Source organism: Rhinatrema bivittatum, chromosome 8 (assembly GCF_901001135.1).
Source record: "Rhinatrema bivittatum chromosome 8, aRhiBiv1.1, whole genome shotgun sequence".
Lineage (NCBI taxonomy): Eukaryota > Metazoa > Chordata > Amphibia > Gymnophiona > Rhinatrematidae > Rhinatrema > Rhinatrema bivittatum.
The window spans coordinates 80,725,387-80,749,818 of record NC_042622.1 but is presented as its reverse complement, the minus strand read 5'-3'; the positions used below and the strand labels follow the sequence as shown (position 1 = coordinate 80,749,818).

Below are 24,432 nucleotides of genomic sequence, written 5' to 3'. Positions count from 1 at the left end.
AAAGTTTGGGAAGCCCTGGGCTAGACCATCCACTGGGCCTTTTTGCAGAAAGGTCAAAATATGGGAAACCGAAGCCCAAGTATGCTGCATGCCTTGTTCAACACACCATTGTGGAAGGTCGCCTGGCTTGCCGCACAGTGGTGATGTCATCTTTGGAAAAATCCTCGCCTCACAAAAGTGTTTCCTCTCAAATGCCAAGCCACAAGACAGAAGTGATCCGCCATATCTGAAAATATTGGACCCTGATGTAGCCACCTTGGAAGATGACTGAACCTTAACTGTCCATCTACCATCAAATTTACTAGTACTGCGAACCACGGCCAATGTGGCACTCCAAAGCCACTTAGCCACTCTCTATGCATCTTAGTACTTTTCCCCAACAGTAGCCAAGGGGGAAAGATGTAAAGAAGAATCCCCAGCAGCCATAAAAGCACCAGATAACCGATTACTTCTGCTCCATGTTCTTCCCTGTGACTGTAAAACCATGCCACCTTGGCATTTTGTCTCAACGCCACCAAATCCCCACCTGGCCTGAATAGGAAGCATTGCTTCCTCTGACAGCTCCCACTCTCCAGGGTCCAACTTTTGCCTGCTGTGAAAATCAGCCTGCATGTTTTCCACCCCAGATGCTGCCAGAACTGCCAGGAGCTATGCTGCCTAGTGAACCAACTCCTGAGCCTCCTGAGCAACCATTCGAATTTTGGTCCCTTCTTGTCGGCTGATATACGCCACCGTTGTTGCGTTGTCCGAGAGAACCCACACTGGCAAAACGGAAAACAAGGCGAAGCGCACCCTCTCATTTCTAACTGATTGATAGATCACGATACCGCCTCCTTTGGCCATCGGCCTTGCGCAGTCTGCCCTGACACACTGCTCCCCAACCAGATAGGCTGGTGTCTGTGGTTATCATCACCCAATCCTGGATTTCCAATTCCATCCCTCTCCAGATTGACCTGACCAAGCCACCAGGAAAGACTGGACCTGGACTCACCTCTAGGACGCAAGGAACTTGAAACTCCTCTGATAATGAACTCCAGTGGGAGAAGAGTGCTCTCTAAAGGGGCCGCATATGAGCAAACACCCAGGGAACCAATTCTAGTGCATGTGCAAATGCCCAGGGAACTAGTTCTAGCATCAATTTATTATTTATTTATTTTTAATTTTTCTATACCGAAGTTCCTGTACGAATACAGATCACACCGGTTTACATAATAACAACAAAATTCGCTTAGGAGCATTACAAAGAACAAAGAAGGCATAAAATATGAATGCCATAGAACCCAGAACCTGCAAATAATCCCAAACTCTGGGCACCTTTAGTCGTAACAGGCAGCACACCTAACTCTAGAGCTTCGCTATCCTCTCCTCTGTTGGGAGCATCTTGCCAATCTGGGTGTTGAATCGAGCACCCCCCCACCCCACCCCCAGATACTCCAAAGTCTGGGATGGATCACAATCCAGCACAGGTCCTCCACCTCTCTATGACCTGCTGTATTACCAGCTTACAGAGGTCTGCTGTCTTTACCCAAATGAGACAGTCGTCCTGATATGGGTGTACCAGTACTCCTTCCTTTCGAAGGGCTGCAGTCATCACCTCTGACTTTGGTAAATGTGAGCAGTGTTATCGCTAACCCGAAAGGAAGGATGCAAAACTAGAAATGATCTCTCAGAATCATAAACCTCTGGAACTTCTGGTGCTCCTGCCTGATCGAGATATATAGATACGCCTCTGTGAAGTCTAGCAACGCCAGGAACTGCCTTGCAAACTGCTGCAATGACCGAACGCAGCATTTCCATATGAAACCGTAGCACTCTGGGGACCACATTCACCATCTTTAAATTAAAAAATGGGCTGAACATCCCCTCTTATCAACTCCATGAAATAAATGGCATACCTTGAATACAATGTACAATTCTGGTCGCCACATCTCAAGAAAGATACAGTTGCGATGGAGAAGGTACAGAGAAGGGCTACCAAAATGATAAGGGGAATGAAACAACTCCCCTATGAGGAAAGACTAAAGAGGTTAGGACTTTTCAGCTTGGAGAAGAGACGGCTGAGGGGGGATATGATAGAGATGTTTAAAATCATGAGAGGTCTAGAACGAGTAGATGTGAATCGGTTATTTACTTTATCGGACAATAGAAGGACTAGGGGGCACTCCATGAAGTTAGCATGTAGCACATTTAAAACTAAATCGGAGAAAATTCTTTTTCACTCAACACACAATTAAGCTCTGGAATTTGTTGCCAGAGGATGTGGTTAGTGCAGTTAGTGTAGCTGGGTTTAAAAAAAGGTTTGGATAAGTTCTTGGAGGAGAAGTCCATTACTGCTGTTAATCAAGTTGACTTGCAAAATAGCCACTGCTATTACTAGCATCAGTAGAGTGGGATATACTTAGTTTTTGGGTACTTGTAGCCTGGATTGGCCACTGTTAGAAGCAGGATGCTGCACTGGGAAGGACAAAGATGGCGGCATAGCGGGATTACGGAGCGTTTGCTGCAGCGGAAAATCCTTTTTTCTTCAACAAAATATTACCATGCCGGCTAAAAGAAAGGGGAAGATAAGGATTTACCCTACCGAGTCCTTGCCTCCCTTGATGCAGCTAAACATCGAACGCTTCTTGTCCCAGCCGGAATTGGAGGGAGTCGGTGAGGCCGTTGTGAGTTCCCAGGAAGAACGGAGAGCTTCACTGGAGGAGGCGTCCCTCACACCCGACCTGTGCCAGCCTCCGGCGCAGCGTGACCCCGACAGACGCAGCCCAATCACCCTCCGATGACGCGGTAAGAACGACTGGGCAGGAGGGGGCTGTTTATGGCATGGCGCTGAGTGTAGATTGCTCCCCTATCGGAGAGGAAGCGAATCTCAGCGATGGAGGAGGTTTGAATGGTAGCCTGGGAGATCCTCGGAGGAGAGAGGAGAGAGGGAGCTGGAGTCCCTCTGGAAGGAAAGCAAGGTCAGATAACATCCAGTGCCACGGGTGAATCTACGCAATTGTCATCTAGACCGGAGGCTGTAACCCTTGAGACAATATGGGATTTGGTAGCAGGATTTGGGACTTCTCTCAACAGGCTTGAAGGTAAAATGGGCTCTCTAGCCTACAATTTTCAACAAAAGATTTTGGCAGTTAAAGAGCAGTCAAATGCAATTCCCAATAAGGTTATGGAGGCTGAAGGTAAGATTCAGTTGGTCCAGGCCATAAATGCAGTTATTAAAAATCAAGTATCCTGTTCAAGGCATTTGGAGGCATTAGAAAATAATATAAGACATTTAAATTTGAGGATTTTGAATTTTCCCAAGCTTGCGGGGGAAATTCCCTACACAACTTTGAAGAGGTTCCTTATAGAAGCACTCTGTTTTCCACAAGACAACATTCCTTCAATTAATTCTTGTTATTTTGTTAGGAGGGCTTCATCTCTAGGGACCGTGCCTGTTTCTGTTCCCGCAAACTTAACTAGTTTCTTGGAGAACTCTAATTTTGATGTATTAGCTAGGAACACTTTGATGGTTTCATTCATTGCTGTCCAAGATTTAAATAATGTTATGAAATCCTTTTTTAGGAATTTTCCTGTTTTGTTTTATGGCCAGCCAGTAAAGATTTAGCCTGATCTGGATCAAGAAACGCAGATCAGCAGGAATGAATTCCTAGCTCTGAGACAAAGTGTTATTTCATTAGGATATTCGTATATATTACGTTATCCCTGTAAATGTATTTTAAAAAAGGGTGAAGAGTCCTTTATATTTTTCCAGTCAGAACAATTACACCAGTTTGTAGAAGCCCACAAACTGACTACTTCTTCACCTATATCTCAAGATGGGGAAAGGTCATACATTGTAAATGTAACCGGTATAATATCTATGCTATTGCCCTAACATTTTGATGCATTTTTCTTATTTTTCTCTCCTTGATTTATTCTTGTCCTCTCAGTGGAATATTTCTTCTATATTATATTTTGAACGTATAAATTGGATAAAACCCTTATTGTTAATTTCAATAACTACAGTATGGAAAGAATATTGTAATGAGTGTTGGGTATATCTAAATTGTTGTGATGGGAATATGTTTCCAATTTGTAAATGAAAAAAACAATAAATAAAGAATTAGAAAAAAAAAAAGAAACAGGATGCTGGACCCTTGGTCAGAACCAGTGTGGCAATTTCTTATGTTCTTATGTACCGACCTTTCCTCCCGTTCTTCCCAGGGAACTGGCACTGTTGTCCCTAGCTGCCGCAAGCAGTACATTGTGTCACAAACTACCACCTGCTTGGTGTGGTGAGCACAAGGATAGTCAATGTGGGCTTCCCTCACTGGGTGAGCAAATTATAATGCATAGACATCTTTCATCACTTCTGAGACTGGTCCATTGTGATTCTGATCCACTCCTCATAAAAATGGGCTAATCACCCCTCGACAGCCGGAAGAGAAGCATGGACCTACCTCACTTCATTGAGAAGACTTGGCCCTCCCAATTCCCTAACCAGGGGTATTTCAAATCAGTTTCCACCCATCTCGAAAGGACTGAGTCCTGCCCGAACTTTGCCTCTGTACTGCCGAACAGTCGCTGTTCTGCTGATATCTCTACAGTCTCTAAAATGCAAATGGGCCAGAAAAGATTTCTTTCACCACTTCAGCTTGTCCTCTAGCAACTTATGCCTTTTGGGCTTTCCCAGATGCTCTAAATCCTCCCCAAACAAGTTTGTCCTTGAACAGGAGGGTTTCTAACTAAAACTTTGAGCAAACATCTGCAGACTAGTTTAACCATGGCAGCCACCTGGTCGAAACCGCTCACATCCTAATTCTGGATGACATCCTGATCAAGTCATAAAAGCATCCAACATATAGGCACCTGCTTCGTGGAGGACACTAAAGACATCATCTTCGCCTGCAACTGCTGAACCCAGAGCAAACAAGCTCTCTGCATGCAACTGCTGCATACTGCAGCCAACTGCTGCATACTGCAGCCCATATACCCAAGGCAGAAATGTTGAGGTAAACTTCCAGAAAATTTTAAAAGTTTTGCAGCAATTTCATCAGCCCCTCCAGGCTCTCTACTCACAAGGTAAGCACCCTCACTAAGAGAAAGACCAAAATACTCACATCCCTATCAATAACTGTTCCACTTCACTCAAGTCAATCTAAAAATGCTGATCAAGTCCTGTTTTTACCCCTTCATATACATGGAATTGTAGTTCTGAGTTCACGTTAAAAAAAATAGTAGGACTACATCTCCCTACTTGCAATACAGAATAAATAGGCATGATCAGCACCTTTGGGTTGGCCTGGCTGAAGTGGCAACTCTACTTGTCAGTGATGAGGGAAGAGACAAAGAAAAATAAAAGTGCCTCTTCCCAACCCCAAAATCAGACCTGTTTCCGTAGGACATGTTCCAGAGGTGGCTGCCTGCTTTCCACGTTTCTGATTGGAAACTGTTGTATAACTCACCATGGTATTATTAGTTTGTTCCTTGGTTTAACTTAGTTATCAGGTATTATTATTCCTCTGAATAAAAAGATACTGTATCCTTAATTATAGGGAACTGTATTTTATTAGGGGCACTATATTAGAGCAAATCGGAAAAAAATATCATTAGAACTGTATGATTATTGCTTAATCCTGGCTGTAGTTTTCCCATCACCCAGAAACCTCCTGGCTCTTGGGCGCAAGATTTTTCTGTCACCCACAGGACTATGTTAAAGATCGGTTTGGGGATAGGAATAATACAGTACAACAGCTCAGAAGGATGAGACATTATTGTTTTACAGTACTAGAATTCAGTTGGGAAAATTTGTGATTCGTTTCTCTTTTGGCCCTGAGCCACTGTAATAGGATTCCTCCTTCTTGCCAGTCCATGTTATAGAGTAACCGTGCTAGGTGTGCAAGTGTCACTGGCGCCATGTGGAAAAGTGAGCAGCTGTTAAGTATCTGGTCACAACACGGGAGGGGAAACTAGGCATAGCAAAGGTTTCCAGAGTACAATTCAAGGACATATTCTTTGTTATTTTGAGGTGATTGTAGTTGCAAACTGCAGCTGATGACAGAGGAACCAAATCAAGTATCAGGCAAACAACCACATGACAACCCGTGCGGAGGACGAGTCCATACCCTCAGACAAGTACCACAAGAACTATGAAACTTCCTGAAGAGCAAAGGCGAGCCGAAAGGACAATACACTATACACACAGAGGCGGGTCGTTTATCAGGGTTTCAATAGGAGCATACCCGTACCTTCTTCACTCACCCTGCCCCCTCCAGAGCTCCAGTGCAAAGTTTTCCCAGAGTCCACGCCTCATCGCACAGGAAGTGAGATCAGGAAGGCGGGGCGAGGGAAGAGACCGCTGTTAGGGCGGGGTTTGGTGGCCGGTAGAAACAGTGTTGCCAACCTCGCTTATTTACCGCGAGATTGGGCTTCTTTTTGTAGTCATTCGCGGGTTTTTTTTTCCGATTCGCGGGTTGCTTTTAATTGGGCTATTTTTTCTGCCAGTCGCGGTTTTTTGGGCTTGTTGGGCGGGACTTGTGCTCTGAATCATGTTACAGTGATTGGCTGCTGCTGCGATGAAGCCTGTCCATAGCAGGCACACCCTATCCCTATATTGCAGCAGTAAGGCAATCAAAGCACAGCTGTAAGCCTTGTTGATGCACACGTCACATTTTGTGGGTAGACCCAGCCAGCACAGCATCGCACGTGGGCGGAACGGGAAGGCCAGCAGCACAGTATTGGAGCGCAACAGCAAAGGAATCCAGAGTGTGCAGCTACAGCCAGGTATCAGGAGGGAAGGAATTAGTATGTTGGGAGGGGGAAATGAGAGTGTGGGGGCTGGGGAGAGCGGAATGAGTATGTGAGGGCCAGAGATGTGCTCAGAGGGGGAATCAGTGTGTGCGGTGCCAGAGATGTGCTCGGAGGGGTTAGGGAGGGGGGAATGAGTATGTGAGAGCCAGAGATGTGCTCGGAGGCCAGAGATGTGCTCGGAGGCCAGAGATGTGCTCGGAGGGGGGTGGGGAGAGTGTGGAGGCCAGAGATGTGCTCGGAGGGGGGTGGGGAGAGTGTGGAGGCCAGAGATGTGCTCGGAGGGGAATGAATATGCGAGGGCGTTAAATGCTATAAAAAGTTTCAATCTCACTTTTTTTGGGCTTGTTTTTTTGGAAAAAAGTGCTTGTTCTTTCATGAAAACCTGGCAACACTGGGAAGGAAGCTATTGGAGTTGGTGTGCGATGGCTGAGAAGAGGCAGAGGCTACAGCAGGGGAAGGTGAGGTAGGGCGGTAATAGGGGAATCCCGAAGCTTGGGAGGGAAGGAAAGATCTTTTTCTTGTTTCTGACTCCCAGGGATAGTAATGACTTTCCCAGATCTACATGGCTAATACTGTTTTATGGACGTTTCTTTCAAGACTTTGTCAAAATCTTTTAAATCCTTCTATGCTAGTTACCTTCACCACAACCTTTAGCAACAATTCCGCAGCTTGTGTGGCGTGAAAAAGTACTCTGTGTTTCCCCGAAAATAAGACCTCATAGAGGTTTTGCCAAATTGCTAAATGTAAGACCTCCCCCGAAAGTAAGATCTAGCACATAATTCATGTAAACGATCGAATTAGCTACGGTATTCCCTCCTATACAGTAATGCGCGCCCCTGCCGTTTTGCCGCGCGTTTAACCTGCTAACTTACTGTCTACCCTTACCCCTGCGTTAGAGGCAGGGGTAAGGGTAGGCGGCAAACTTTCCCCCAGCCCCCGCTCACCTGCCCTGGCCACGTCCATGGGTGCTGGTCTCCAGGGCAGCCCCAGTCCTCTCCCCTCCTCCGGAAGCAACGAAAGCGCAAAAAAATCGAAAAAGCAAAAAAAAAAAAAGTTGCAAGGGAGAGAGGAAGGGCAATCCTACGCTCGGGACTGCCAGACCTCTCCCCTCCTCCCGAAGCAAGGTGCGAAAAGCAGCCTTGCTTCAGGAGGAGGGGAGAGGACCGGCAGTGTACGGTAAAGCAACGAAGTGACTTGCTGTGAAAAAAGTAAGTCACTTCGTTGCTTTACCGTACACTGCCGGTCCTCTCCCGCTTCCCTGCCTCCCAGCGAAGATGGATGCCTGCACGGGCGAAAGCGGCCCCTGTGCGTGTGATTGGGCCGCTCAATGCGTGACGTCACGACGTTTGGCATCACGGCATGTGACGTCACGCATTGAGCGGCCCAATCGCACGTACGGAGGCCGCTTTCGCCCGTTCAAGCATCCATCTTTGCCTCCAGGAGGCAGGGGAGCCGCGATCCGTCGATGTCCGTCTCCGGAGGAGGGCTGTGAAAAAAGTAAGTCACTTCGTTGCTTTACACTGCCAGTCCTCTCCCCTCCTCCCGGAGCAAGGCTGCTTTTCGTGCCTTGCTTCGGGAGGAGGGGAGAGGACTGGCAGTCTCGAGCATAGGATTGCCCGTCCTCTCTCCCCTCTCTCTCTTGCAACTTTTTTTTTTCCGCTTTCTTTGCTTGCTTCGGGAGGAGAGGAGAGAGGACTGGCAATCCCAAGCGTAGGAGAACCGTCCACTTCCTGGTACCTGTCATTTCAAATGTCATTTGAAATGATAGATACCGGTACCAGCATGTCCGTGAAGTGTTAGGCCAGCGCACCCAGGATACAAAATCATGAAAGGACTTGAACAAGTTAATAGAAGGACCAGGGGGCACTCCATGAAGTTAGCAAGTAGCTCATTTAAAACAAATCGAAGAAAATTATTTTTCACTCAGTGTATAGTTAAGCTTTGGAATTCATTGCCAGAGGATGTGGTTACAGCAGTTAGTGTAACAGGGTTTAAAAAAGGTTTGGATAAGTTCCTAGATGATAAATCCATAAACTGCTATGACGGTAATTAATAAGCAATAGTAGCTTGTGATCTATCTAAAGTTTGGGTACTTGCCAGGTACTTGTGACTTGGATTGGCCACTGTTGGAAACAGGATGCTGGGCTTGATGGACCCTTGGTCTGATCCAGTATGGCATATCTTATGTTCTTATATAGCACTCTATACAGTAAAATGGGTTGCGCGGGCCTAACGCTTCACAGACGCGTCTTACCGTAGACGCAGCTTGCATTTTTTAAAATTACTGTATAAAGAGCGTCACTCTTCTTTTTCAGTCAATCTGTGATTCTGTGAGCACGCAAGCCCAAAAGGGAAGAGAATGCAAGCTTTGTTTTGTTTAGCAACTGCCCTATATATTGGTGATATAATTGGACATCTAGATTAATAAAATCTCATACAAATTGCTATAAGAAGGAAGGAATCAAATTAATCAGATTAGTCTGAGTTTCCTTTCTTCTGCATTCTCTCAAAGATCAACAAATGAATGGATGGAAATGGACAATGTGCTCAATGCCCCGTTCTCTCAGGATTCAGTAACATCAGTGGTCATTTTCTAGGTTTGAGTCAGCAACAGCCTCCACCTTTCAGTTTTTCCCAATGGAGAAAAGGAAGCAAGTTAAAAATGATCCCAGCAGGCAGAAGTAGTTGAATACAGGCACCGAGGCAGGGAGAGCAGGCCCTCGAGCGAGTTCATTTTTTTGTTCAACAATATACCGGTATGTGAATTCTTCTTCATGGAAAAATAAGACATCCCCTGAAAATAAGGCCTAGTGCATCTTTGGTAGCAAAAATTAATATAAGACACTGTCTTATTTTCGGGGAAACAGGGTACTATAATTTGTTTTAAATCTACAGCTTGTTAGTTTTATGGAGTATTCCTCTGATATAATATTATTTGAAGGAGTAAATAACCATATTTTATTTACCCATTCCACCCCATTTATGACATCATAAACTTCTGTTATGTTCCCACTCAGCTATCTCTTCCAAGCTGAAAATCCCTAGCCTGCATAGTCTCATCATAGAGCAGTTCCAGCCCCTTTTCATTTTTTGTTGCCCTCCTATGCACATTTTCTCATTCTGCTATGTCTTTTTTTTTTGAGATGGGGCAATCAGAAATGCACACACTACTCAAGATGTGGTTGCACTGTGGATTGATAGCGAAAGGAAAATGTGCAAAAGTGGCATTGTGAGTGATGAAGAGGAGGAATATGTAGAGGCTGATGAAGAACTATTTCTGTTTAGGGGAAGGGATAGGAGTAGGACCACATAAAATGATTACACAGGATTGGAAGTGAAGTAAAGCTCAATCAGTGTTCAGAAAAGTGTATTTATTTATTCAATTTAAAAGGGGTTTTCATACTGCTTTTATAGCTAAAAAGTTGGTCAATGATTTTACATGTAAAATATACATAATTGAAATGTAAAAAACATGTGAGATATTCATATAAATTAGAATAAACTGAAGAAGGGGGGGGTCACAGGAGGAGGATTGGTAATCAGCGAATAGAGGTGAGATGGGATCTATTGAGAAGAAGAGAGAGAGCTGAAGGCTGTGGAGAACAGGAAAGTCTTTACATTTTTTAAAAATCTGTGAGATACAATTTGCCTTAGCTGGTCAGGTATTGAATTCCAGAGCAAAGGGCCTTCAACGGAGAAAGAGCATCATCGTGTGATGTCTAGTCTAGCAAGGCGGATAGATGGTACTTCAAGAAGATTTTTATGTAATGAGCGTAATTGTCTGCTGGGTTGGTAAATACGAAGAAGCGTGCATAGCCATGTTGAGGAGCCGTTATGTATTACGGACAGGATTTTATTTTGTATTCTGTATTTGACTGGAAGCAAGTGTAAAACTGGGGATGTGTGTTCTTTCCTGGAGGTGCCTGTCAGGATGCGTGCAGCTGTGTTTTGAATTAATTGTAATGGGAGTAGTGCAGTAGCAGGGAGACCAAGATAAAGGGCGTTGCAGTAGTCTATACCTGTAAGAATGAGGGATTGAAGAACGGTACGGAATTCGTTAGTAAATAGCAAAGAAAGGAGACATTTTAACATGTGAAATTTGTAGAAAGAGTTTCTTACTTGGCAGAGAGATGAAGGGACATAGATAATCGTGAATCGAGAAGTGCTCCGAGATTTCGAGCTTTTGACACAATGGGATTTGGTACATCATCTAGGAGTATTTGAGGGGAGGACTGCAAGCAGAGTGAGGGCTGGTTGATAAGTGCAGAATTTCAGTTCTGGCGGTGTTTAGTTTGAGACGGTGGTGGGATAACCACAAATTGATTGTTTTAATGTGAAGACATACAGATGCAAGAGTATTTGACCAGGATATGGAATATGGTACGAAGAACTGGATATTGTCTGCATAAATCTTAAATTGGATGTTGAGAAGATGACAGAGGAGTATTAGGTATATGTTGAACAAGATGGCAGATAGAGAAGGGGTATACCAGTCAGATGAGTAAAGACCGATGTTAATCTGGTGTGGGCGATTGGTAAGGTAGGAGTTGAACCAGTTTGATACAGAATTAGATATGCCTATGGATTGCAGCTGATGAAGAATTTTATGGTCGAGTGTGTCAAAGGCAGCTGAGATGTCAAGGAGTACTAAGATATAATCAGTATTCGTGTCAAAACATCAAAGTAAGGTGTCGAAGGAGGAAAGTAGTAGTGTCTCTGGACTATGGCCCTTACAGACACCATGTTGATTTGGGTGAAGAAGAGAGTTCTCAGATATTCAGAGAGTTGGTGTAATACTATGGATTCAATTAGTTTGGGCTAAGGAGATGAGGGATACAATGGGACATAGATTGGTAATTTTTGTAAGATCCTTGTTGTTTTTTCTTGGGAATAGGGTGGATGGATGTTTGTTTTAATGTATCTGGGAATATGCCGGAGTCTAAAGATTGGTTTATAATTTGGCTTAAGAAGGTACTGGCAAATTCACTTAGCTCTTTTAGAAGATGACCAGGGCGGAGTGAAGTGACGTCTTCCTTCATGCACACAGCCTGATCCTTTAGCTCTCCGGAGCTCATAGCGAAAAAACTCGCCTTTTGCGTACACTGAGTTTGTTTTCTCTACCTTTCTGGTGGTTAAAGCTTCCCTGATTTGACCTCTGATGTCCGGTAGAAGAAAGACGGCGGATCTCCGGCAATATTCATACTCGAAAGCTGGCGACGCGCCCGAGAGTGAGAGCAACAAAATGGTGTCCGGAACCCTGCCAGCACCTCTCATTGAAACAGAGTCGGTCTCGGAGGAGCAGGGGACAGATCTCCCCTCTCGCACAGAAATGCGTGAGTGGTTTATCACTCTGCGTCAGGATATAAAAAACTATAAATCGGAGGTCTCCACATTGATTGCTGAAATCAGAGAGGAAACGGCAGAGATAGGCAGACGGCTGGATGAGGCCGAAACTCGCCTCGACACCCAAGCAGAAAGCTGGCAATCGATGCGGGCAGATCACACAGGTCTGCAGGACTCTTATCAGACTTTAGCGGAAAAAATTGAAGATGTTGAAAACCGCAGTCGCCGCTGCAACCTCAGGATTCGTGGGGTACCCGAGACAGATGATTACAGCGACTGCAAAAAGGTAGTGGAACTGATTTCTCAATTTATTCTGGATGCGGAGGATAAAAGCTTATCCGCATCATTGGGGCCTATTAAAATTGAACGCGCTCATCTATCCCTAGGTCCCAGAGTAGCTAACAAACCTAGGGATCTGGTAGTTTGCTACCACTCATTTTTTCAGAAGGATAAAATCTTCAACGCGGCCCGCAAACAGCGCACATGGCAGTGGGAGGGACACACCATTGCCATTTTTGCAGACCTGGCAGCAGCCACCTTGAAGCGGCAGCAAGACTTTAAATGTATCGCCTCTAAATTGTTGGCTGAGGATGTTCGTTATCGGTGGCTCTTCCCGAGCGGCCTGGCCTTCACGTTGAAAGGGAGCTCATATAGGGTGAAAACCGTCGAGGACACGGCTGGGATACTGAGAGAAGCGGGAATATCTGTGGACCTTCCGCAACCAGAGAAACCATCAGCTTTCTCCACCTCTGTTGGTCAGCAAGGAGACAGGCCCAGATGGCAGAGGGCCCTAAAGGGCAGACGAAGGCTGCAACGCAACTCCTTGGGTGATTTGACGGGGAATGCACCGACTTGAGGGGGACATATCAGCTTGGTTATTTGCTCACATAGTGTACGGTTGCTACTCAAGACATACAGTGGCCTGTTTAACTTTTCATTTTGCAGGTTTTCCTTCTGCAGAACGTTGACTTTGCAGTTTGAACTCAGTGTTTATTTGCGTTTTTAAATCAATATTAGGCGAGAATATTATTTTACATTAGCAGATCCGGTTATGGGTGTTGGGAATGGGGATGAGATCTTCCTCCATAATTGAATGGGAACAGTTTTTGGGGTCCCAGAGCAGGGTTACATGGGATGTGGGGGTGGGGAAGTTCAAGGTATTGCAAATATTACAAGGGGTACATTTCAGATGGTTGAGGGGGATTTATGCATTGTGGGTATATGGCATATTGTCTCATTTCAGGCTGGTTTTTTCCTTTTTGCTGGTTAAGGTCCCAAGGGGCACTGGGGTGGCTGGCTGTGAACAGAGGGCACTGGGAGTGATTATTTTACATGGCTTCGTTTAAATTTTTATCTCTCAATGTCAAGGGAGTAAAGTCGCCTCAAAAACGTCATCTATTGTTTAAAGAACTTGATAGGTCCTGTGCGGATGTGGTGCTCCTTCAGGAGACACACCTTCGTAAACCTTATCAAAAGCTAATGGCATCCAATACATTTCCTCACCAGTTCTGGGCAGCGGCTACCCCAACTCACAAGTATACGGGAGTGGGTATCCTGTTACGTAGGGACTTCCATTTTGAGCTGAAAAAGTGTGTGCAGGATCAAGAGGGGCGTTATATAATAGTGGTCCTCTCAGTGGGCGGGGAACTGATCACACTTTTATCGGTTTATGGCCCTAATACGCAAAAGGAGGGATTTTATTCATCCCTGCAATTCAGACTAGACACTGCCCAGGAAGGCCATTGCATTGTAGGTGGAGACTTCAACATTTCATTTTCATTTTTCATTTCATTTTAAAAATTTATTAATCGCCTCACACTGTAAGGCCTAGGCGATATACATAAAAACATACATAATAATAATAATAATAAAAACAAAACATGAATAATACACTTCTTAAATCGGATTTCATAGAAACCATGTCATGTTATACAAAGCTAACAATAGAGACTTTTGCCAAATCAGAAAGATTCACAAGGTAACATACCTTATGATGGGAATAACTCTTAATCCTAACATGGACAATTCAGTTGGGCGTAATGCTGACTCCAAACTGGCGAGGAAATCCTTGCGGGCTCTAATGAATAGCCAGGGCCTGATAGACGCGTGGCGCTGTAGATTTCCTTCTGCTAGAAATTACACATTTTATTCTCATCCGCACGAGAGTTATTCTCGCATTGATATGTTTCTGATTAGTAAACAATTACTTCCTAGAATTAAAGATCTGGAAATTGAACCAATCCTTTGGTCAGACCATGCCCCAATATGGTTCACTTTGCAATTTCAAGAGTACGATCCGGGGACCAGATATTGGAGGTTAAATGACTCTATTCTAGAGGACTCAGCTTATGTCAAGCAAATGATATCAGATATCCAGACATATCTTGACTTTAACGATACCGAGGAAGTGACTGCAGTGGTACTATGGGAGTGCTTAAAGGTAGTCTTGAGGGGTAAATTCATTTCGCTGGCTGCTTATTTAAAAAAGGAAAGGGAGAAATGCAGAGACCACCTTTTATGGCAATTACGGGAGTTAGAACGGCAGCATAAGATTTTCCCCACAAGCCTAACAATTTGCTCACACCTAAGAGAAATAAAACAGCGCAGATTGCTCATCAAATTACTATGACTCGCCAGCGATATTTCGAAGGTGGCAATAAAGCAGGTAAATTATTAGCTCAAAAACTGAAGCGCCAACAAGCTCAAGCCACTATAGTCAAAGTAAAAGCGCAAGATGGAGTTATGCTTACTGATAACAAATCTATTCGTCAAAGATTTCAACAGTTCTACTCTGAGCTGTACTCCCAGGATTCCGATATTAGCGTAGATCAGATCAATAGGTACTTAACCAACATACACCTCCCTGAACTGACTACCACTCAGAGAGATTTCTTGGACAGGGACATTACGGAGGTGGAGAAATAGGCAGCTATTAAAACGCTACAACCTGGTAAATCACCAGGATTAGATGGCTTTACTGGCAGATTCTATCAAGTGTTTGCTAATCAGTTAACCCCTATATTAGTCAACTATTATCGGGCTCTGAGGGAGGGTACTCCGCTCTCTATGGTGGCCAATACAGCGGGCATAACGGTCTTGGTGAAACCAGGGAGGGACCCCACATTAAGCGGATCGTACAGGCCGATTTCTCTCATTAACATTGATTTAAAACTACTTGCTAAGATTTTAGCCACCCGCTTGAATAGTTTTATTGACACTATAATCCATCCGGACCAGTCTGGCTTTATTCCTGGTCGACAAGCCAGTGACAATGTCCATAAAATTCTAGACGTGTTCTGGTGGGTCCAAAAGCAAAAGTTGCCAGCACTAGTTCTCTCGGTTGACGCCGAGAAGGCATTTGACATGGTGCATTGGCCTTATCTGTTCACTTTGCTACGAAAATTGAAATTTGGTGACCATTTCTTACAATGGTTAACTCAATTGTATAATGAACCTCAGGCCTGTATAAAAATCAACGGTGGCTATTCTCCCACTTTTCAGGTGAAACGGGGAACTCGACAGGGATGCCCTCTCTCTCCTCTACTATTCGCCATTTTTCTGGAACCCTTTCATTGCGAGTTCGCTCGGACATTGATATAAGGGGGATAGAGGTGGGCTCCTTTTCTATGAAACTCTCGCTATTTGCGGACGATATTATGATCGTCCTTACAGAGCCAAGCGTATCTCTACCTCAGATAACCTCTGCACTCAAGGAATTTAGTAAAGTCTCTGGCTTCCGCGTAAATTGGGACAAATCCGAAATCCTAAACATAAGTACAGACTCGGGTGAAGCGGCAAGACTTAAATCTCAATTCAGTTTCAAATGGGCGTCACAAAAGATAAAATATCTAGGGATCTATTTGAGTGCCACACATAATCTATTTCAGCTCAATTATGCTTCTTTGTGGGAACGAATTTCCATGGATTTAGAAGAGTGGAATCGCTATAGTATCTCATGGTTGGGTAAGATTGCGGCCATTAAGATGACAGTCCTACCAAAATTGTTATATCTTTTTCAAACTCTACCCATCCCTATTCCAAAGCAATGGCTTGCAAAGATACAAAAACGCTTAATGACTTTTATATGGGGCGGTAAGAGACCCCGTATAGCAAGACGTTTGATGTTCCAACATCGCTCACAGGGGTGCTTGGGGGTTCCTAATCTAGAACGGTATTTTTTAGCTGCACAGTTTAAGCAAATTGTGGACTGGCATAGACAATCCCCTATTAAACTGTGGGTACAATTTAGCCAACAATTATTGGGCACTATACCACTTACCAGCTTTTTATGGCAGCCCAAGAAGACTTGGAGTACGGTGCCTAATGATATTTTGCCCCCTTCTATAATTTACCCTATGGGGATCTGGACCAAACGTCACCCTATCCTATCAGGGACACGAGAATATCACTTGAGCACATTCTTATACTACAATGCTGATTTTCAACTGGGATCTAACTCACGGGCTTTTAGGAACTGGGCGTCCAGAGGTATAACTCACTGGGATCATGTGTGGGGGCGGTCAGCTATACTTCCCTTCTCAGACCTGCAACGCAAATATGATCTTTCCGCAACTGATGTTTATCCATATTTACAGCTACGTCACTTTGCCAGGTCAGCTATGTTATCAGCCCATTTGCAACAAGGGAGGTCGGATTTTGAGAATTTGTTACAAGGCCGATAAGAGTGTCAAATTGCTATCCGTAATTTATAGTATGATAGGTCAGCAGCCATCTGGTAAACCTCCTCATCTGCTAGCTTGGGAATTGGATTTGGGGATCACTTACTCCATAAAAGATTGGGGGGATATTTTTCAGGGAGTCTGCAAAGGTTTAATTGCATCCTCTCTGGTTGAGAACTCACTTAAATTGCTATTTAGATGGCATTACTGCCCAACGAGACTTCATAAAATGAACCCAAAAGTTTCAGATCAGTGCTGGAGAGGGTGCCATCAGGTGGGAAATTACTTCCACATGTGGTGGTCTTGTCCACAGATCAGGGGGGTTTGGACTAACACACGGCATTGGATCTGTCTGCTCCCTAATGTAACGGATATTCTTCCCCAGAATGCTCTGATAGGGGTTCCTATAGCTTCCTTATCCAAACTTGAACAACAACTGATCAGTTATATTTTCACTGCCGTTAGAGTAGCAATAGCTGGTAAGTGGAAAACGCATCTGGTGCCTACTCTACCTGAAATTCAGAATAAGGTAGATGACATATACATACTTGCAGAAATCACAGCATGTAAACGGAAGTTCACAGAGAAATTTCATAGTATTTGGAAAGCATATACCAGTTGGAAGAAACGGCAGAACACCACAGGGTTCATGCCTTCACCTACTAATAGCAGCTAAGCCGATACCTCACCATCAATGCACATTGTTCGAGTGGGTTCAGTGAACTGAAACCCACGTGGCTCATGAGGGGATTTCTGTGAAAGAGGAGTTGCGGCCTCAACTCCCTTCACTGGCCCTGGTGGATTGACCAACCTGGCCGAGGTACCCTCTAGCGAAGCAGACCTTTTAGACGGAGTCTTCTTCAGTCTCTTTGGTCACGGCAAAGACCGTGTGGATATCTTTAGCAGAGCGATTTTTTTTCCGCGCATTTCCTTTGTGCCCTGGGGGACATATGACCACAGTCCCGGCAGGAGAATTGGTCATGTTCCGGTCCCAGGCATATGTAGCAGTAATTATGTCCATCTGTAAGGGAAATAATCTTACCACATTGGCAGTATTTAAATCCGGATGGCTTATGAGCCATCACTGCCCAGAAGAAATGAAGAAAATAAAAAATTGAGAAAAAATCTCTTCAGAGACGAGGAGGAGAAAAACCCTGCGTGCAGACTTGCTCGCGGAAAAAAAGAGACTGAGGTAACAAGGGAATTGTGCGGGAAGCTCACCGTGCAGTCGTACAGAGTTCAAAACTCTGTACTAACTGAGAAAACTCCGCCTACTGACCGGTCGTGAGACGCTCCTAGACAGCATGGCTAATTCAGCCCTGTTATCAATGGGAAATGAAACATATTCAATATGTAACAAACCATGCCCCTCCCTGGAATGCTTTGCAGCAGGATTTCAGTTTTATGTCCAGATCAAAGGTCACATGTGAAAGTGAATATGATTCTGCAAACTCACATGTCAGTCTTTGTCTATGAATGTTTTTAACATAAGAACATACCATACTGGGTCAGACCAAGGGTCCATCAAGCCCAGCATCCTGTTTCCAACAGTGGCCAATCCAGGCCATAAGAACCTGGCAAGTACCCGGTTGCCAGAGGATGTGGTTAGTACAGTTAGTGTAGCTGTGTTTAAAAAAGGATTGGATAAGTTCTTGGAGGAGAAGTCCATTACCTGCTATTAATTAAGTTGACTTAGGAAACAGCCACTGCTATTACTAGCAACAGTAATAGCAGTGGCTATTTCCTAAGTCAACTTAATTAATAGCAGGTAATGGACTTCTCCTCCAAGAACTTATCCAATCCTTTTTTAAACACAGCTACACTAACTGTACTAACCACATCCTCTGGCAACAAATTCCAGAGTTTAATTGTGCGTTGAGTGAAAAAGAACTTTCTCCGATTAGTTTTAAATGTGCCATATGCTAACTTCATGGAGTGCCCCCTAGTCTTTCTATTATCTGAAAGAGTAAATAACCGATCCACACCTACCTGTTCTAGACCTCTCATGATTTTAAACACCTCTATCTTATCCCCTCTCAGCCATCTCTTCTCTAAGCTGAAAAGTCCTAACCTCTTTAGTCTTTCCTCAGAGCTGTTCCATTCCCCTTATTCTGGTTGCCCTTCTCTGTACCTTCTCCATCGCAACTATATCTTTTTTTGAGATGCAGCGACCAGAATTGTACATAGTGTTCAAGGTGCAATCTCACCATGGAGTGATTATAGAGGCATTATGACATTTTCGTTTTATTCACCATTCCCTTTCTAATAATTCGTAATATACTGTTTGCTTTTTTGACTGCCACAGCACACTGAACCGACGACTTGAATGTGTTATCCACTCTGACGCCTAGATCTCTTTCTTGGGTGGTAGCTCCTAATATGGAACCTAACATTGTGTAACTATAGCGTGGGTTATTTTTCCCTATATGCATCACCTTGCACTTATCCACATTAAATTTCATCTGCCATTTCGAAGCCCAATTTTCCAGTCTCACAAGGTCTTCCTGCAATTTATCACAATCTACTTTTGATTTAACTACTCTGAACAATTTTGTGTCATCTGCAAATTTGATTACCTCACTCGTCTTATTTCTTTCCAGATCATTTATAAATATATTGAAAAGTAAGGGTCCCAGTACAGATCCCTGAGGCACTCCTCTGCCTACTCCCTTCCACTGAGAAAATTGTCCATTTAATCCTCCTCTCTGTTTTTTGTCTTTTAGCCAGTTTGTAATCCACAAAAGGACATCACCACTTATCCCATGACTTTTTACTTTTCCTAGAAGCCTCTCATGTGGAACTTTGTCAAACGCCTTCTGAAAATGCAAATAACGGGAATAGAAGGCAAAAAAGCAAATTTTGGTTTGAGATTTATTATGTGGATTCTCAGACAATTTGTTTACGATAGATACAGTATCTGGAATCTGAACTCGTTGTGGTCTTGTTTTTAGGGTGAAGATAAAAAGATGGACTGGAGGAAATGGAAGCTGGAAAGTAAGAACAGATTTGTTCATAATAGTTTGTGTAGGAGAACAATTTTCACGAAATTTTCATAGACCCACTAGACTGAATTTGAGAGCAGATGGGAGGAGTTCTTCCCATCGCTGTCAGCAGAATATAGGAGTGTTTACATTGTTTTCTCAGCACGACAGTCCTCGTTTCCAAGATCTCAATCGGTATCCCTGCTGCTGTCCCTTGTGTACATGCCATTCAGAGATTGCCTCTGCTATCTCTGGGCAGTGACACTTTGGGAGCGTGAAGCCCTCAAATTGAAATGTCCACCCTCTTCTCCCCATTTCATTGCACTTTTATTTAAATTTTTCTTTCAAACAAGGTAGCAGAATATTAAGATATTTGAGAGACCTAAAATTGAGGTTCCCTGTACGTACCTGGATCAGTCCAGACCGTGGGTTATGTCCCCAATCCAGCAGATGGAGTCAGACCAAAACTCTGAGGGGGCGACACCATAAGTACTACTACCCCCTCTGCAGGAGTTCAGTATCTTCTGACTCCAGCAGATGCGAGTAGGGGAATCTGGGCTTGCTCCCGATTGCCAGTAACCTTCTTTTGTTCCTCTTGTTTGAGGCTTTCTTCTCTGTGTTGTTAGCTTTGGATCAAGTTGTATTTCTTTCAAAAAAAAAAAAAAAAAGAAAAAGTTAATTAGTTAATTGGGGAGGCGTGGCTCCTTTCCTGTGCTCTCTGCCTCCTTTGCTTCTCTCCCGGCTCTAGTCTGCGTCCGTACCGAGGGTAAGTCGCATTGCCGTGTTTTTCTTGGTTGTAGTTTCTCTTGCAGCTCGGCTGGACGCGACGGCTGGTGGGACCGGCCTTCTTGGCGTTTTTGTTTTTTTTTTTTTCTCTCCCTCCCGCGGCCATTTTGCCGGCACCTCGTGAGCGGCAGGGAGCAGGGAGATCCTCTTTAGCGGGTTGTGAGGCCAGGACGGCCCCCCCGCGGCGCCGCTTTACCTTCGGCGGGTAGTGCAGGCCATCCGGGCCCCCCCGCAGCGGCGCGCCGTCTCGCGGCCCCCCCCCCTCCCCCGAGGCTACTCGACTGTTTTGGACTGCCGGGTGTGTTTTTTACTCGCGCCTGTCATGCCGCGGCCGTCGCGTTGCTCGGCCTGCGGCGAGCCAGGATCGCGTATTTCAAGGGAGGGCATCTGTGCTAGATGCCTCCCAGGGGGGGAAGGTTCGTCCGGGCTCCTAACACATTTTTCAACGTTGGCTTTGCCCGGGCGGCGTGGGCCGGCCCCTCCCCCATTCTTGGCGGGAACGGCGGCCATTTTGCATGCGCTGCGTCCCGAAGGAGCTCCGACAGCGCTGGGGGATGGGGAGGCCTCGGAGGGCTCTCCCCCGAATTTACTACCGGAGTCAGATCCGGAGGCGGACCCGCAGGGGCGGGGTCCCCCGGGGTCCCCACCTGCGGAGGTCCCCCCGAGTAGACCGGGGTTTTCCCCGGAGTTTATCCGGCTGATGCACACGGCATACCTGCAGGAACTGGCTGCTCCTGCGGGACCTCCACCACCCAAGCTACCACGACCTTCGTCCCTCTCTCCGGCCCCCCCCGCTCCGGCGGGCGTGGGGGCCCCACAGCTCCCCGTCCACGCCCGGATCCCGGTGGGCTCGGGGGGGACTGGGTCGGCCCCAGTTTCCCCTGGATCGGACCCTGCGGCTTCGGGACAAGGGGACTCTACGTCAGAGGGAGAGGATCCACGCACGCTGCGCCTCTTCCAGCGGGAAGAGCTGGATGACCTAATCCCGCAAATCATTCAGGGGTTGGATCTCGATCCCCCGCCGGACCCGCCAGCTCCCGTCGCGCCCGCTGTTGTCACTTCTTCCAAGAAGGGGGATCCGGTCTTGGCAGCCCTTCGTCCGCGGGCGCGGGCTTTTCCCATTCACGAGTCTTTTCTGCAACTCCTCACCAGGGAATGGGATTTCCCGGAAGCTGCTCTAAAGGGCAGCCGCGCCATGGAGAGGCTGTACCCGCTGCCGGAAGATTTTCTGAATCTCATCAAGGTACCCAGGGTGGACTCCGCGGTGTCGGCGGTCACGAAGAGGACGACCATACCGGTGACAGGGGGAGCGGCGTTAAGGGATACGCAGGATCGCAAGTTGGAAGTCTTCCTCAAGCGAGTCTTCGAGGTCTCCGCAGTGGGGCTGCGGGCGGCGATGTGCAGCTCGCTTGCACAGCGGGCTAGTCTTCTCTGGGTGCAGCTACTGCTCACTTCTCAGGTGTTGCCACCCGAGGAGGCCGCCCAGGCGGATAGGCTGGAAGCCGCGGTGGCATACGGGGCTGACGCCTCCTATGATCTTTTTAGGGTCCTCGCCCGCTCCATGGCCTCGGTGGTGGCGGCGCGTCGGCTCCTATGGCTACGCAACTGGGCGGCGGACACGTCCTCCAAGTCGAGTCTGGGTTCCCTGCCTTTCAGGGGTAAATTCCTGTTCGGAGAGGATCTGGACCAGATCATCAAGTCTCTGGGGGAAAACGCGGTCCATCGCCTGCCGGAAGACAGATATCGCTCCACCAGGGCATTTTCGTCCTCCCGGACCAGAGCCAGAGCGCAAAGACGCTACAGGAATTACAGACCGGCGGCGTCTCGGCCCTCTACCTCCAGGTCTCAGCCCTGGTCACGCTCCTTTCGCGGGCGCCGCCCCGCGCGTCCCGCTTCCACGGCGGGACAACCTTCTCCCAAGTCCTCTCAATGATGTTCAGCTCGCCCACTCCACCGTCCCCAAGATTGGGGGGCGGCTGGCGTTCTTCTACAAGGAGTGGGCGCGGATCACCTCGGATCAGTGGGTCTTGGACACCATAGGACACGGCTACGCGTTGGAGTTTGTCCGCGCTCCCAAGGGATGGTTCGTCTTCTCCCCCTGCGGCTCGGCCATCAAACGAGGGGCGGTGCAGCTGACGTTGGACAGACTGTGGGAGATAGGCGCCATTGTGCCCGTACCCTCCGGAGAGGTGGGCTCGGGCCATTATTCCATCTACTTCGTGGTACCGAAGAAAGACGGTTCCTTCCGTCCCATACTGGACTTGAAGGAAGTCAACAAGTCCCTTCGGGTGGTCCGGTTCCGCATGGAAACGCTGCGGTCGGTGATCGCAGTGGTGCATCGGGGGGAGTTCCTGGCCTCCTTGGACCTGATGGAGGCCTACCTTCACATTCCCATCCGACGGGAGCATCATTGTCTTCTACGTTTCAAGATTCTGGATCAGCATTTCCAGTTTGTGGCGCTTCCGTTCGGTTTGGCAACGGCCCCGCGCACCTTTACCAAGATCATGGTAGTCGTGGCGGCTGCCCTTCGGAAGGAGGGCATCCTAGTCCACCCTTATTTGGACGATTGGCTCATCCGAGCGAAGTCTTTTCAGCATGGACAGGCGGCTGTGGCCAGGGTGATAGAGTTTCTGCAGTCCCTGGGATGGGTGGTGAACTTCTCCAAGAGCTCCCTCGTGCCCTCGCAGCGCTTGGACTTCTTGGGGGGCGACCTTCGACACACGTCTGGGCGCGGTTTTTTCTACGTCGGGACAAGGCGCAAGCCCTGCGGGATCACATACAGCGGTTCTCTGCATTACCAGCTCCCACCTCCTGGGACTATCTGCAGCTCCTGGGGGTCATGGGTTCCACCATCGACATGGTTCCTTGGGCATTTGCGCACCTCCGGCCCCTGCAACGAGCACTGCTATCCCGTTGGAAACCACTTTCGCAGGACTACCAGGTGATACTGCCACTGCCACAGTTTGCCAGGGACAGTCTGGCCTGGTGGATGGTCCCGGAGCACCTGGCTCGCGGCGTGTCCCTCGACCTACCGAATTGGGTAGTGGTCACCACCGACGCCAGTCTCTTAGGCTGGGGAGCAGTCTGCGACCGCAGCGCCACGCAGGGGACGTGGTCCGCGGAGGAGGCGAAGTGGTCCATCAATCGTCTGGAGACCAGAGCGGTCAGGCTGGCGCTTCTCCACTTCCTGCCACTCCTTCGGAATCGGGAAGTCAGAATCTTATCGGACAACGCGACTACGGTGGCCTACATCAACCGACAGGGCGGCACTCGCAGCCCGCAGGTCGCGCTCGAGGCGGCGATGCTGATGCAGTGGGCGGAACGACATCTGGCCCGTCTGGCGGCCTCGCACATCGCGGGCGTGGACAACGTCCAGGCGGATTTCCTCAGTCGCCAGCTTCTGGATCCCGGAGAGTGGTCCCTCTCCGAGGCCATGCAGCTGCTTGTTCGGTGGGGCTCCCCCCACCTGGATCTCATGGCGTCCGCCCAAAACACCAAGGCTCCTCGGTTCTTCAGTCGCCGAAGAGAACGGGGGGCGGAGGGCGTCGATGCTCTCGCGCTCCCGTGGCCGGCCGATCTGCTTCTATACGCGTTCCCCCCGTGGCCACTGGTGGGAAGGCTACTGCGACGGATAGAGGCTCATCGAGGGACTGTCATCCTGGTCGCGCCAGAGTGGCCAAGACGACCTTGGTTTGCGGACCTCCTTCACCTAGTAATCGACGGACCCATCCGGCTGGGACATCTGCCCCGCCTTCTCCACCAGGGACCGGTATTTTTCGACCAGGCAGAACTCTTCTGTCTTGCGGCCTGGCTTTTGAGAGGCGTCGACTTCGACGACGGGGATACCCGGAGGC

The 24,432-nt window shown here is 47.1% G+C and overlaps 2 protein-coding genes across 4 annotated transcripts in view; one reads left to right on the top strand and one right to left on the bottom strand.

Annotated features, from left to right (window-relative positions):
• Positions 1-6,353, bottom strand: part of KYAT1 (kynurenine aminotransferase 1) — a 71,381-nt gene extending 65,028 nt beyond the window's left edge. The window contains exon 1 of one of the 3 annotated variants that reach the window (XR_003858251.1): positions 6,228-6,353. The gene's annotated coding sequence lies outside the window, so the exon portion shown is untranslated. The remainder of the gene's footprint in view (positions 1-6,227) is intronic. The other 2 variants (XM_029612969.1, XM_029612970.1) reach the window with 2 other exon arrangements.
• A 197-nt stretch (positions 6,354-6,550) lies between these two features.
• Positions 6,551-24,432, top strand: part of SPOUT1 (SPOUT domain containing methyltransferase 1) — a 51,126-nt gene continuing 33,244 nt past the window's right edge. Inside the window, exons 1-3 of the mRNA XM_029612872.1 lie at positions 6,551-6,762; positions 7,151-7,247; positions 19,763-19,805. Of these exons, the coding sequence (XP_029468732.1) occupies positions 7,164-7,247; positions 19,763-19,805 (127 nt within the window). The 5' untranslated portion in view covers positions 6,551-6,762; positions 7,151-7,163. The remainder of the gene's footprint in view (positions 6,763-7,150; positions 7,248-19,762; positions 19,806-24,432) is intronic.